The sequence below is a fragment of the Pipistrellus hanaki genome (genome assembly GCF_964339955.1).
Source record: "Pipistrellus hanaki genome assembly, chromosome: 10".
Lineage (NCBI taxonomy): Eukaryota > Metazoa > Chordata > Mammalia > Chiroptera > Vespertilionidae > Pipistrellus > Pipistrellus hanaki.
Window position 1 is genome coordinate 46,091,594 of NC_140512.1, and position 16,008 is coordinate 46,107,601.

Consider the following 16,008-nt stretch of genomic DNA (forward strand, 5'->3'; position numbering starts at 1 on the left):
GGTACAAGGTCTGAGGACTATCAGGATGTTCCACTCCCAATTGGAGGAACTAAAGTCTGATATGTCCAAAGCTCTCTGGGGTGATCATTATCCTTCTTGAATAAAGGTCAGTGATAGATACACTTAGACACACAGAGATAAATACAACCCTATCCAAATATATACAGACACAAACACTCACAATCCACATGCCATCGAACTTCAAACTCTTCTCTGGATTCCGTGAATTGGTGTGTAGTTCTTTCAACTCATTCTTCCACCAGGTGGCAGTTGAATTACGGAAAAAATCTGGGAAGGCCACGTAAGCTCGGTATAGCTGTAAAAATTAAATATAATTTACTTGTCCCAAACATATTAGATAGCAAACAGGCATTTAATAAGAGTTTAACTCATGTACAGTCTTCTACTACATGGTGACAGATAATCCCAACAGAGCCTAAGTAACATTCTTTGCTTATTTCAAATATAATAAAAGTGTAATATGCTAATTAGACCAAACAGCCAAACAAACTTCCAGACAATCTTCTGGATGAAGCCAGGGCTGCAAGCCACCACAATTGCAAGGGCCGAGCCCCTTGCACAAATTTTGTGCATTGAGCCTCTAGTTTCAAATACAATAGTACAAAGGAAACTTTAGCACAATTAGGCCCCACCTTAGCATTTGGAAAGCTTCCATAGACTGATTTCCCCTCTGTATCAACATGAATAGTAGCAATCAACCCCTGGACTCACTATCTCGTTTATTAGATGCCCAACCCTCAATATTTGTCCTGCAATTTCCTAAGTACGTATTTTTTAAAGACAACTCATGAGCCAGGGAGGGCCTGCAGCCCAAAAAGGGCAGACATCAGGTGCCTTGTCAACAGGTTGGAAAGAAACATCCAGTTGATCCCCTTGCGTCTCATTCCCACTAAGGAAAGGGGTGAGAGGTAAGATTGCATTCCATTACATTAGATCATTTAACTATTATGCGCCTGTGTTTTCTCTAGTTTCAGAAGCACTTGAAAACAGCTCTTGTGTGTCAAGTAAATTGGGAAGATTAAGGAGAAAGGTGCACCTTCCTCTTAATTGCCTCAAATAATAAAAGCCATGTTTTCATTTTAACTTGGAAACTAGACCCAAGGTTTAACTCCTTAACTATACTGTAAGATCTTTGAGAGTAAGGACCTTGTTTTATTTTCTTCTGATTGATCTTTGCATTCCCCCACAGTGCTTAGCTTAGAACTCGAAGTAAAATAAATGCTCAGTGCCTAATTGTGAATTCATACCACTGAGTAGCAGCAAATATTTATACATGTTTATATAGGTCAGGTTGCTTGCTATGGAACTTTATGGTCCTTTGTATGTCTCAGGAAATGGGTTCCTCTATGTTCACCAATGATTTTAAGAGTTGACAAACTCAATAATGCTAGTAGTAAAGGTAGGGGGAGCGACAGAAAGACTTGGTCATGGGAACTTCCAGCTTTTATACACAGTGGACAAAAGGCAAGTAGGAACCCATATGTCTAGATAAAAGGTAAAAGAAAATAAAAGGAACACAAAGTAAAAAACAGAAACAGATCAGTATACAAGGATCTAGCTCACAGTAACATGAGAGAGTAGGGAACCACTTCACTGAGAGGCTCAGAGAGGGAGGCAAGCCAGCAATGCCTTTTTGTGAGAAAATAGCAGTAGAAACATGGAACCAGTAGAGAATCTTTCACCAAAAACAGAGAGCTCCAGCTCAGGCAGGTTGGAAAACATGGTAGATAGGCAGGGTGATAGAGGACTAGAATAAAGATTAATGCCAGCCATGTCTGAGTCATTTCTAAAAAAAATAAATAAATCGATTAAAAGATAGATCTTCCTGGCAGCCCTGACTTCACCCAATATCCACAAAGGGCCCTTTACCTCCACTTGACTGTCCCAGTCTAGAGAGCTGTTTATAACGACATTGGGCAAATCAGGCCAGACCTGTGGAGAGAAAAACATTTAAAAGCAATGCAGGAGATAACTTCTTTTATATAGCATTTCCTAAGTAATAATAAACCATGGTTCTACAGGTGATAATAGTTGGATTTTTCACATAGGATTGATTTGAGAGAAGTGCATCTCACAGTGTATATACATTCCTTAAAAATTCCTTAGCTGTGCTGACAGATATTAACAAAATGAGAACTTCTGACCTCAAAGCCCAAATGGAAAAGGTTAAACAACAGGCACAAACAAAATTAACAGTGATCCACCCTTCACCTGGGTCACCATAAAAATCATACCTTTCCCCAGACAATGTCTCCACCGTTTGGAGCTTTGATGAAGACATCATTGGCTACACCTCGATTGTATGCAGGATACTCCTGGGTCTCATTGCCAGAAATGGCTGGGTCCTACAATCAGTACACAGGTCAGATGAGAAACTCAAAGCCAGAGAATGACTGGGGACAGAAAAGAGAAAAACTCCTCCGAAGGGAAGGCACTACCTTCCACCTGAACTGTAGAGCTTCTCTTTGACCCTGAACTTCTCTGCATATAACATGGAAGGAAACACAGTATGTGTAAAGTTTTCTCCACCAAAGCTTATTCATGCTCCCAAAAGACTCCTCCCATTCACAGAGAGACGAACCAGAATGAGGATGACTCGCATCCCGTCGGCCTTCATGCGATTGATCAGAGCTGGAAACCCAGCAAACTTGGGGCTGAGGGTGAAGTCCAGCTGCCGCTCCATGTAGTCGATGTCCGAGTACTGCACATCCTGGGGGACACACAAGGGAACTCAGTGGCTGCTGGTTCCAGGTGATAACAGACCTCCACTAACCCAATGGGTAGGGAATTTCAGAGGGAGTTTTTTGGATTCTTTCAAATCCCAGATCTGTCATTTGTCAGGTACTAGGGTCTGGGTAATCTACTTAACCGTCTAATTTTTCTTTGTAAAATAATTTTTAAAAACTAAATTAGCAAAATATAGGATAATAACGACTACTGGGCAGGGATGATTTTGCGAATAAATGAAAACAGTGGATGCGGAAGTGCCTTGTATATAACCAATATAAGGTGTGATTGTTGCTACTTTCCCCAAGAGCTGCTCTGGTATTACTAATGGTTCCAGTTCAGAGAAAATAACACAATGTCAATGACCCAGTAGGAATACAACATGGATGGTAAATCTATCAAAAACAAAACCTGTAATTGCTTTGGAATAGCCAATCCTAGGGGTTGCTAAGCTAAACACAGCTTTCTCATTAAGAATAAAATAGTGAATGCTGCACTTCCTATTACTAGAAACAGCTGTAAACAATAAATAGGATACAATTAAATACAGGGGTTGGCAAAAGTAGGTTTATAGTTGTTTGTATGAAAAATACCATAATTAATAAATAATAATACAAGAATAAACCCTGTGTTTCATAGACTCACAACTGTAAACCTACTTTTGATGACCACTGTATGTAATTGGCTCATGGAACCAATTATCTGATTATTGGACCCCTCTTGTCCTAAAGTGAAAGAGTTTTATTCCACATGTATTTCCTCTGGAAGTCAGTTCAACCCAAGATTAACTCAAAACTAAGGAAACACTGTGCTCCAGCCTGGCACAGTGTTGGAACAGTGATTCTATCTACACATGCAATGATCTGACTGAATTTGGGTTGAGTTTTTTATATTAAACAATATTACTGTTGGGGGGGTTCTTTTATTCTTATGGAACCAAGGATGCTTTTGTGACTAAATATTTTGAATTCAATAACAGAAATGGAAATATGATTTAGCAAAAAGCTGGGCCTATCTCCGTCTCCTCTGGTAAATCACTGTGACTCTAAGGTGAGGCCCATGATCCCCACCTGTATTATTGGATTGGGGTGAGGCTCAGTGTGATGTATGAGAAAGCACCTTTAACTTTACAGAACCCCGTAAAAATAAGGCCAAAGAATCCAGCTATGGAGACAATTGGGGTTGGCTGTGAGGACCCAGAGCAAGTAGACCACAGATTGAGAACATACATAGGGGATCTGGGCAGCCACCATCTCATCATACAAGCTGGCAATCTCAGAGTCGTTCTGGTATCCATAGCGACACAGCTGAAATCCCAGGGACCAGTAAGGAACCATCACTGGCCGACCAATCAACTAAAAACAGACAGAAAATATTAGTTTTTAATGAGACTCTGAATTGAAGTTGTACACAAAGAAATAAGAATATTTTTATAGTGCCCCAAGTTAGATGATCAACAAATTCAAGTCCAGAGAGAAACTGAGAAGCTGCACAGCCACTGGGGTACCCTGGAGAAAGCCTGCTGCTAGACTGGATCTTCCTGACCAGGAATTTTAGAAAATCTGATCTTACTCTGATTCTTAGGAGTAGTCTAGCCTACTGGTTAAGAACACATAATCCAGAGGCAAAATGCCAAGGTCATCGTACTGGTTCTAATCCCTGCTGACTATGTGACCCTGGACAAATGCTAAATAACCTCTTGTGTATCAGTTTATTCACTTTTAAATTGGGGATTAAAATAGTATTTGCTTCAGTATTATTATTGGGGTTTTTTTGTGTGTGTGTGAGGATTGAATGAGTTAATACATCAATGTAAATTGTTCTGACACATATCAGTGACATAGTTTTTTATATGTTTGTTGCTGCTGCCAAAATAACTGTTATTACCACTATGACCACCTTCACCATCATTACACTACAATCATCATCACATCACACTTCCACCATCATGCACACCATCACATTCACCACCACCATCACTCAGAACCACCATCATCACCACTTGTACACTATCATCACCATCACATCACCAGCAACAGCACCACCATCATCACCCTCACTACCACTATTGCCACCTCCCCAACCACCCCTAGCACTATTAATTTTACTCCTCTGCAATGCTTTGAGAGGCTAGGAATTTAATGATTATTAAGATGTATATATTTTTATTTATTTTATAATCTGTCTCCCAATAAGACCAATAAACCCAGTTATTATCTGAGAACTATACTAATGAATGTAGGTTTTGGAACACAAAATATACTGTTTAAATACTTGATAATCAATAGAATTCCCTCCTACCTCAGTGTACTGCTTAGTGACAAGCTCTGGAGTTGGCCCCAAAACCACATAAAAGTCCAGAATTCCTCCTGTGGTACGGTATGTCAAGGCAGGCAGGGGTTGGAATGTCACATCTGAAAATGTAGGAAAGTACAAGTCAATCTGAAAACCTTCCATGTGATTAACTATCCCTTGAAATGCATAACTTTTCCCTTTTCTGATGCCTCTGTATTGTGAGAAAATGCTTGTGCTGTACTTACACAGCACTGAAGAAGTTAAGCAAAAGCCTACAGGGTCCCATCTCTATATTTTTTTCTCTTTGGTGTTCTTTGATATCTTATTATATGTTTTGTCATTCTGCTCTTTTAAATTATTATAATTTTATTTTAGAATAGTTTATGACTTATAAGTTGCAAAAATAGTACCAAGTATTCCCTTATAGGCTTCCCCCCATTTTCCCAATAATAATATCTTACATGACCATTGCACATTATCAAAACCAGGAAACTGACATAGACATAATACTATTAGCTCAGACATAGACCTTATTCAGATTTCACCACTTTTCACATGCACGCTTTCCCCTCCACCTCCTGCTTTTCCACCTCTTTCCAATATATAGTATAAAATTTCTTCACATCTTCATACCCCCAGAGAGAGTGCTCTACCCATAGCTTCTTCACTAATTCAATTATACAGATGGCTTCCACTAGCTGACCTCCAGGATATTTGGGACTTGCTTAGTGTTGCTATCCCTTCTTACATGACTTTTTCCAAATAAGAGTTTAGTTAATTCTTGTTAATACATATTACTGAGCTGAAAATAAACAGAAAGGCTAAGAGGAAACAAAACTGGTCACATGATAATGATTTTGACTTCGGGGGTGGGGGTGGGGCAGCTAGGTCAAACACATTCTAAACTTCCTCAAGAATGACTGGTTCATAAAAAATAAGGTGAGATGCTGGCATCATCTTACCCATGGCATTGCTGTTTAGCAAAAGCACTCCATGGGCACTTCCATCCTCCTCCAGTGCCATGTAGTAGGGTTGAACTCCATAGGAATTCTTCTTGTACTGGAAGAATCATATGAAAAAGTGAGAAGTGGTGGCTAAAAAAGAAACTCAACAAAAATTGATTGGTAAGGTGTGTCTAGTCTTCTCTGAAATAAATAAAATGTATAAGAAACAAAGGAGCCTGGAATTGGTCCATTTGCCTAAAAACAGAATGTGACCATCCAAGTTGAGTCTGGGAAGATGAAACATGAAGTGTACACATGTGGGTGGAAAGATGCAGAGACCCAGATCCCAAAACTCTGCTCTTACCCCTGGGGGTTCATCTCGGGAAAACATCCCCCATGTGTGCCAATTCAAGTCCATCCGATAGGTTGGGTGCTCATTTTCTCCAAAGCCATAAAGATACTTGGAGGGAAGGCGAGTGGAGATGCGGATGAACATGTCATTGAAGGTGAAGCCAAGAAGCTGAGAGTCCCAACTGCAACACAAAGGAGTATATTTGGGAAAGAAACAGGCTGTTATATTGTCTTCAAGCAGCTAATTTTTCAAGGACAACTAAACTCTTAATTCCCTCCTCTCCCATCCAAAATCCTATTAATCTCCCAAACTAAACCAAACCAAAATCTACTTGATTAAAATAATCATAGATGCCTTTGCTAAAATCCCAGGAGCTAGCTTCATTCTTTATTTTCTTCTATCACTATCTCCTTTCAGTTCTTCTTTCAGAATGCCTATCTAATAGCATTCTCCAACTCAGTTGCTATGGTTCCATACCAATCCCAGCTTCCACCCCTGCTCCCTTCATTTGCTATGAAGTATCCAAATTTTTTCAAAGTATCTCACATCACTTCACTTCCCTGTTTACAATTCTTCAGTGATTTCCATTACAAGATTTTATGAAGTATTCAAGGGCATACCTAATCAGAAACCCACATAAACTCCAGCTTCATCTGCCAGCATTTACCTCTCTACCTACTAAATTGCTCCAACCATATTGGACATTTTCCCCCTAATATGCCAAGTTTACTCCTGTTTCATGGCCTGTGTATACTCCAGTCCATTGGTCTAAATTGTTCTTCCCAACCCCTCTGATTTCCACATGGGTGGCTCCTTCTCCTCACCCAGGTCCTCTTTCCAATATCAGCTCCTTGAAGGGATTCACTCTGACCACAGTACCCAAAGCAGTAACCTCCTACAGCCCTCAATCATCCTGTTCTTTTCCTACATAGCAGTTGTCACTACCTAAACATCTTTATTTATATTTTAACTTGAATTATCTTATTATTGTAATTTACTTATTATTTTTATCATAAAAAGAGAGGTCTTATCTTCTATAACTACAAAATATTAAGGCACTCCATGAACATTTGTTGAATGAATGCCTAAGTGCATGTAACTGCCTCTGTAATTATTTCCAGAGGGTTTTCTCATAAGAACAGACCCAAAGGAAATAACTTATTCATGAAACTGGAAATGTGTAGTCTGGTGCTTTGAGCAGGATATCTCCAAGGACAATGGACTGAGCAATGAATGTGCAGGTAACTTTCAATTCCAAATCAGACTAGGAGCCATTTACATCACAGTGCCTGTACTCTTGCGTTGAATTTCAATTCCAAATGGATTCTTCTTAATGAAGACATTATAGAGTTGATTCTCGGGGGTGCTGGATGGAACCGTGGGTTTATTGAGAGGGACTGGGACTTCATATCGATTGTTGTTGGGATCATAAATCTAGGGACAGAGAAAATTGATTTTAGGTAACTATAGCACCCTTAAAGCCCATAACCTTAGTTAAAACCTTGATGACCTTGACAAAGAGTCTGAATGCTATATTTCTTTGTCTCTAAGCTCATAATACTCTGGATTTTATTAACATATGAAAGAACCATTTCAGATTTAACTTTCTTTTTTAGACTGTCATATCTCACTTAAGGCTTCTATTATAATAACATATTCACTTTGACATTGGTGCTATCCTGGAAAATCAGTTTAGAATCAATGTGGTTTATTAATATTTATTTATTAGTTTATGTGTAGGGGTATGAGTCTATGTGAATACCTGAGAACTTTTCTGAACTGAACCACCCCCCAAAAATGTAAACTCTACTTAGTTAAATAAAACAGATATCCTTGCTAAAAATTGATTCTAATTTTATCTAAATATATTATCTCTATTATATATATGCTTATACTGTAGTAGATACTAGGAATAACCTAACCACATAAGACACATTATTTTTTTTTTAAGAAATTCATATGCTAAGCCAGTCAGAGAAAGACCATTATCTCACCATCTCACTTTTATGATATGGGATCTAATGAACAAAATAACTGACAAACAAAACAGATCCAAAGACATGGAACAGAATCTCAGAGGAAAGTGGGGAGGAAGAGATTAATCAAAGAACTTATACACATGTATGCATAAACCATGGGTGCAGACAATAGTGTGGTGAAGGCGGGGTGCAGGAGGCAGGAAGGAGTGAAGGGGGTCAATGAGGTAAAAAAAAAAAAGGGGGGATGTCTGTAATACTTTCAACCATAAAGATAAATTTGAAAAAAGAAAGAAATTCACATGCTAGTGGAAGGTAAAAGAGATGTACCTACAACACTTGGGTAATATATGGTAATGTAGAGCTTTTCAGAAGTGTTGTGACACTGGAGGGAAGGAAATACCTAACATTTTCAGGGAGACTGAGCAGATTTCACAGGGAAAATAAAAAACTGAATCTTAAAAGCTTTATAGCCATTAAGCTTTATAGCCAACACATAGAGGAGATCAAGTCATTTCTGGTAGAGTAATAAGAGTATTAAAGCAGGGTCAAATGTTTTGGAGAAATAGGCAAATGTTTTGGAGAGAGTTACTGTGTGATCAGGAAGTAGACGGTCAAAGAGTTAAAGCTGGAAACTTTTTAAGTTCATTTATTTCAAACCCATTAGGTGCCTATCACATGCCATCAGGTGTATGGTGAGGACAGGAATATAAGAGCCTCGCCCTTATATTATAAGATGTACAAGAACGCATAGGCCAGGTTGATATTAGATTGATATTAGAACAGCCTGCCAGGTGAAGCCTGATGTTTTCCATTTATTATCTCAATAAACATCTAAGTGCTAACTACCTACCGAGCTCCGTGTTAGATTTCAGGAACACAAAGATAAAAGGACAATTTCCTGTCTTTCAGACACTCAAATTCAATATAGAAATATACATAAAATCGTCCATCACTAATCCTTAGATGCAATAAATCATAGAAAAGAGAGATCACTTCATTTTCATGGCTATTTCAGATATTCCAAATTTAATATCCAATTTTGCCCAAGCTCAAACCTTTTCAGTGTTTCCACTATGGTTCATATTGTCATACTCTATATAGAGATGCAGGCTAGCAACATGCTAATCATTCTTGGTTCTTCCCTCTTGTCATTACCTTCTTGCAATCATCACCAGATCCTGTAACACTACTTTCTCATCTCTCAAAGATGTCCACTGTTCCCCATCTCCTTCCTGTGCTATGACCAAGCTCCAGCCCTCATCTGGATACCTAACTGGTAGCCTTCTAGGTTGTCTTTCCTTTCCACTCTTATTCTTTCAGTAGAGACAGCAATCTTTTCAAAATGTAAATTAGAACAGGTTTCCCTGTGCCATCACTGGTTTCTCACTGCTCTTAGGATAATGACCTAGTATAAGATAGCATAGTTAACTTAGAAGAGTGAATTTATTTTAGGGTTCTGTAACCTTGATTAGCAAAAAACCAATGGAATTGAAAAGTGCTAGTCAGTACCTGATACACAGTCCGTGAACACGTACCTTAAACTGCAGCATGTCATTCTTGTGGTAGGTCACCTTCACATGGAGGGTGTTCACGGGTGTTGAGGGCAAAGCATTGGCATAAAGAGGAGACTTTAAGGAGATAACAGCTGTGGCTCCATATGAGTCATACTGAACATCATCAACCGAATATAGATCATTGGTGAAATAGCAAAAAGGGACTCCTGGGGAAGTGGTTTCCTGAGAAGTAAAGCCAAAGTCAGCTCAGCATGTGGTCCTGGGCTTATCAAATACAGAGGGGTTGGAAAAGGTAATTTACAGGGAGATACAGCCAGAGACTATCACTTATTTCCCTATGTGCTCTTTGGTTGTGACACAAGTTTAAATTCCTGGTCTCTATGTGACATATTTTTTTAAAAAATAATTTTCATTCCTGCCCCTACTTACTCTTCATATCCAGATAAAAACCCAGTTTCCTTTGGAAGTCCTTTCTTTGTGTGGATTTTAAGTAATCACAATGGTACTGGTGCTATGCTCATGGAATTGTAGGTTAAGGGTAGAGAAATTTAATTATGATAACATCATCAGTATTTTTACCTCCCAGGCACAGCCACGGGCAATACAATTTTCTTTAGAAGCACCATTCTGATCAGGATAACAGTCTATTTTTTCTATATCTTCCGTTATCAGGTCCCATTCCACAGTGTATGCTTCTCCCAGGACAAGATCAAGCCCTGTGATAAGGGCAACCTGTGGGAATGGGGAAATGACAAAGAACTTTACTCTCATGACAACAGGCCTTGCAAAATCTGAAAATTCTTTGGGGAGAGGAATAGAAATCATACCAGACTGAATAATCCAAGTGACATACCACTGGAACCTCAATGGAGAGGACTCTATGAGGAATGGGGGTAGGAACTGCCCAATGGCAACAGGGTAGATGTCATAACTCTATGTCAATCTTGTATATAACATTTTTAAAAGAATTTTGTAAAAATAAAATATTCTTTACTCACTCCTTTCTTTCCTTCTCACCTGCTTCCTCTTCCTTTTTTTGTCAGGAAGCCTCCCTTCTGCACTTCCCCTTTCATTAAACTAATGAAAGGCTAATCTCTTACTAATACAAGGCCATCCTTAAATTGGCTCATTCAGACATCTCAACCTTGAATACTTTCTCCCTACAAATGCTTGTCTGTGGAATACACCGATAGTTGCCTGCCCTACATAAAAGTTATCCTCTTACTATTTCAGTTTAGACACCCAAGCACAGGGTGTCATTCCAAATTTAGTGTATCTTCTAGCCCTCTTTCCCCCAAACCAGTATCATCCATTGGTCTAGATTGATGGCAAGAACAAAGGAATAAGAATAATATGGCCTGAGTTCTCATCTCCATTCTGCTGTGGAAATTTAGACAAAGTATTTCAATTCCCTGAGTCTGTTTCATCAATTGGAAAATTGGTGAATTGGCAAAATCATTCCATTTCTTTCTATTTCTAACACCCGAGCCTCTTCTTTTCTGTAGGCCAAAGCCTCACAACTTGAAAACTTTTAAAAATCTCACTTTCTAATTCAAATATCTAATATTTTTCTATATAGTGTTATGTTGTCTCTTCTTTAGCAATTTCCTTAGAAAAAGTTCACATTTATCTAGAGCTATAAAATTACATACTAAAAATTACATCCTTGTTCCAGTCTCTTCTCAGTCTAAATTCATTTTGCATTTCCCTGTACTATGAATCCCATCCCTATTCATAACAATGCTCTTACAACATTGATTTGATGGTCAATAAGTGACCCTTTGACATCAGATAAGATCCTTCTCATTTTGGTACTAAGACCTTCCAAAATCTGACCATTAGTTAACTGTCCAAACTGATCTCCTTCCAAAAGTGAATCCTTCCTATTCTAGTTATACAATATTCACAGATGAATGAAAGGCTAATCTCTTACTAATACAAGGCCATCCTTAGATTGGCTCATTCTGACATCTCAACCTTGATTGCTTTATTCCCAAAATGCTTGTCTGTGGAATACACTGCTAGTTGCCTGCCCTATAAAAAGTTATCCTCTTACTATTTCAGTTTAGAATACTAAAATTCCCACTTAAGAATTAAAAATTTAATCTATGTAACACAGTTGTGGTCATGAATAGGTAAATTTTGAGCCATGCTTTTGTTTCTTGATTTAAGGGCCTGCTTCTTTATTTCCTGCTTCCTCTTTTTATTCATACTAAAGCAAGGCCATAGTGACTGGAATTAAGAAGGAGGTACTTCCAATTACAAGAGAAGAAAAAATCTCAACCTTGACAACCTTGAGCCACTGAATAAATGCCAGCAATTGACCTCTTCCTAAAGTTCTTATTGTATAAGGAAAAAAATCAAATTTGTTTAAACCACCGTTTGGCTGAGTCTCCAGTCACTTGCAGCCAAATGAATCTCTAGCTGATGCATCATCTTTCAAAGTCCAGCTCCAGCCCTATATTATGCAAGGACTTTGTTCAATATTCCACTAAGCTTTGAGCACTGAATTAGAATAAGTTAACACTTTCCATATATTGGTTTGGGTTGCCTATACCCTTCCCAATAGTTTCATATGTATAAATTGTGTCTCCCCACAACTCAAATTGAAACAGAGTCCCTTTGGTCTTATATTAATTAATCTATTTAACAAACCCGTATTGAATTTGTTTTCATATGTGAATCTGTCAAACTTTGCTGTACTCATCAACAAAAATGTAACACTACTTCTAAATTTATGATGTATGCATCCTCAATGGATATTATTGGGACAAAATGTCAAATGTCACTGATAAATCATTATAGTAGAAAACTAAATTTACTTATTTTCTCCAAATTTGGAAGTTCCCTCAGAAAGCATGATAACCAAGTAGCTCCCCATCCCAGATCATTCCTGTAGTAAAAAGTTTTTGAGGAGAGGGTCCCTCATAATGTTTAAATATCAGAGGATCTGATTACAATCTACTCAAGAGCATCATATCTTATCACAGTTGATGAAAAGTTATTTTATTATCATCTAACCAAATAAATGGCCATTAATTACCTACACTTGTCAAATTCTTTGACTTAAAATTTTTTCTAAAAATGTATGTGTTGTAGTGAGAATTTATACTAGTATATTCAATACAGTTAAAAAAAACAAAACACTCTTCAAATTTTTTACTAAAATAATAATAATACCTCTATCTTTCTAGCATCAGCCAGCAGGTTTTAGATCTACTTTTCCTCTATTCCTCTACTTTTCCCACACTTCCTCTGTCCCAGAAAGAACAGAAATCTAGGGTCAGTGGGGGAGTAAGGATGAAAAGATTATTTGCCTTGCCAAAACCGGTTTGGCTCAGTGGATAGAGCGTCTGCCTGAGGACTGAAGGGTCTCAGGTTCGTTTCCAGTCAAAGGCATGTACCTTGGTTGCAGGCACATCCCCAGTAGGAGGTGTGGAGGCAGATGATAGATGTTTCTCTCTCATCGATGTTTCTGACTCTATCCCTCTCCCTCCTCTCTGTAAAAAATCAATAAAACATATTAAAAAAAAAAAAAAAGACTATTTGCCTTTATCCCCATTTCCCAGCAACTCCCTCATCCATTCTAGTGCTAGCCCACTCCTCATTTTTTTTTCTCTCCTCACCCTCTGACTTTCCACTCCAGGCCTCAGTGTACTTTGGTCATTTAGGACCCATGCAACCTTGGTAAAAAGGAACACCATGAGCTGTGAAGAATTCTTGGATAAACTATCTCAACCAAAGGGATTCTTACCTGTCGGTTAGGATCATAAGTGACGTTAGGAGAAACCTGACTTTGCACACCATTGCGTTTCACTATAATGTTGTTAGGTTTTTGAGTCCCAAGGATTTTAATCTCTTTAAATATTAAATTATTAGGGTCTTTGTAGGTTGACTGCAAAATCTTCACATCCAAGCGGTTCTGCAAAACAATTTAAGCACAAAGATTTTAACTATAAAACACAGTTTCTCAAGTCATCAAATATTCCATCCTAGATCAGATACCCAAAACAGGTTTGAATGCCTCTTAGCTGTCTACTCATTTGTACTTCATTACTACAAATGTATTTTGATACTCCCTGAGCAGGGAAGATATATATATATATATATATATATATATATATATATATATATATATATAGAGAGAGAGAGAGAGAGAGAGAGAGAGAGAGAGAGAGAGAGAGGGATTTTAAATAACTACAATTAAATAACTGACTGCTTTGATTTATTCATTTCATTGCCTCCTTCTAACTAACCTGGTCGAGTCAGTTATTAGGAGAATGTGCTCATCTATACCATAAATGCATATGAAACTACAAATATAATTACACATACTACACAAATACACATGAGTCTTGTGGACCAACGAAAGCCCACACTTAAGATTCACAAAATATGCTACTTACTTGGGTGACGGAAAACTCACATAAGAGATAAACATTATTGGCCACAGTATCTGAAAGTAAAAGAGTAAACAAGTCAGACTCTAATCTGCCCAGCACAGGAGAACAGTTTTGACTCTGGCTGTCTTTGAAGCTACATCTTCAGAAGAACAAGATTATAGACAGAGTCTCCCAGGCCAAGCCACTGTTTTCCCTTTTCCTTTCTCCTTTAACCTTGAAAAGGTTCCCTTTCGGGGACTTCCAAGGAATATGCCTCAAATGAGTCTATTTCCTAAGTTCAAGCCACAAGAGTCATTAGTATATTGGAGACAAAAAAAAAAAAAAAAAAAAAAAAAAAATGGGCTAAGAAACTAGATATAGACACGTTGCTAGATTTTTACTGCCTTTTCACTGCTTATGTTTTTCATAGAATCGACATTTGTTCAGTAGTGTTTTGGGAGAAGGTGTCTACATTAAATGGAAGGAATGGTCTTAAAACATCTCTTCCAGGTTACCATTGACAATAAAATGAGAGCCTATGAATATTGCTGGCCAATGGGAAAATTATATGAGGTAGAAATATGTTTTTCCTCCATCAGTGGTCCACCTACCACTACCCATAAACAGTGCTATTAAAATAAAACTCTTCTCTCCAATGATGAATGCTACTGTGCCTGGTGAGATATCTTCCCTAGGTGAAAGACCAGGGGGGTAGCTCAAATATGCAGGTTCATAAATAGTGACATTGTCATGACAATGCTCACCTTTTGTTTCCCCATCATCCCAGAAAAGTTCGCCTTTTGCTTCTTTATTGTCATCTAGGGCAATGATAAGACCAAGAGGGTTCCGTCGACTGTAGGAGAAGATATTTATATAAGAGATAAAGACTTAAAACTTAAAGAATTTTGTTAAATAAACTGAGGATAACTCTATCAGATTCAGATGGAAAAGGATCCTGGCATCAGACTGCCCTGCTTTTCTTCAGGCACAAAGACAAAATCAACAGGTGCATCTTTCTCTAGAATCATTACCCCAAACATTAGCAATAAACAGCTATGTAGGAGGCAAAACATTTAAGCACCAGAATCACACAGTAACTACAATATAAACTACTGATGCAACTATTATTTAGAATACAAACTATTAGAAAACAGAGCAATCCTAGATAACTGGTTCAGCCTAATCACTTAGGAGATGTTACATGCAGAAGTATTAACTGTGGCTGGGGATATATTTTTTCCCTGCCAGAAAACCATTTTGACTTTCAAAGCAATAAAACACAATAAGGTCTACCTTTCCTAATGTTATTACTTACTAGAGGCCCAGTGCACAAAACTTGTGCACTGGGAGAGGGGTGCATACTCTCCAATCTGGGACTCCTCAGGAGATGTCCAACTGCCAGTTTAGTCCTGATCGCATAGGCAGTCAGACATCCCTCTCACAATCCAGGTCTGCTGGCTCCTAACTGCTCACCTGCCTGCCTGCCTGATTGCCCCTAACCGCTTCTGCCTAACAGCCTGATCAACCCCTAACTGCTCCCCTGCCTGCCTGATTAACACATAACTGCTCTCCTGCCAGCCTGATTACCCTCAACTGCCCTCCCCTGCTGGCCTGATCTCACCCCCAACTGCCCTCTCCTGCCAGTCTGATCTCACCCCCAATTGCCCTCCCCTACTGGCTTGATCTCACCCCCAACTTCCCTCCCCTGCCAGCCTGATAGTCCCCAATTGCCCTCCCCTGCTGGCCTGGTCACCCCCAACTGCCCTCCCCTACTGGCCTGGTCACTCCCAACTG

At 38.6% G+C, this 16,008-nt stretch overlaps 1 protein-coding gene across 1 annotated transcript in view; it reads right to left on the reverse strand.

The window, feature by feature from the left end:
• MGAM (maltase-glucoamylase) overlaps nt 1-16,008 on the reverse strand; it is a 73,037-nt gene that overhangs the window by 16,811 nt on the left and 40,218 nt on the right. The window contains exons 22-35 of the mRNA XM_084896952.1: nt 14,979-15,067; nt 14,239-14,288; nt 13,587-13,754; nt 10,412-10,564; nt 9,854-10,054; nt 7,619-7,773; nt 6,352-6,520; nt 6,006-6,102; nt 5,050-5,162; nt 3,978-4,103; nt 2,603-2,731; nt 2,256-2,366; nt 1,891-1,953; nt 182-316 (exon numbers count right to left, since the gene is read on the reverse strand). Of these exons, the coding sequence (XP_084753078.1) occupies nt 182-316; nt 1,891-1,953; nt 2,256-2,366; nt 2,603-2,731; nt 3,978-4,103; nt 5,050-5,162; nt 6,006-6,102; nt 6,352-6,520; nt 7,619-7,773; nt 9,854-10,054; nt 10,412-10,564; nt 13,587-13,754; nt 14,239-14,288; nt 14,979-15,067 (1,759 nt within the window). The remainder of the gene's footprint in view (nt 1-181; nt 317-1,890; nt 1,954-2,255; nt 2,367-2,602; nt 2,732-3,977; nt 4,104-5,049; nt 5,163-6,005; nt 6,103-6,351; nt 6,521-7,618; nt 7,774-9,853; nt 10,055-10,411; nt 10,565-13,586; nt 13,755-14,238; nt 14,289-14,978; nt 15,068-16,008) is intronic.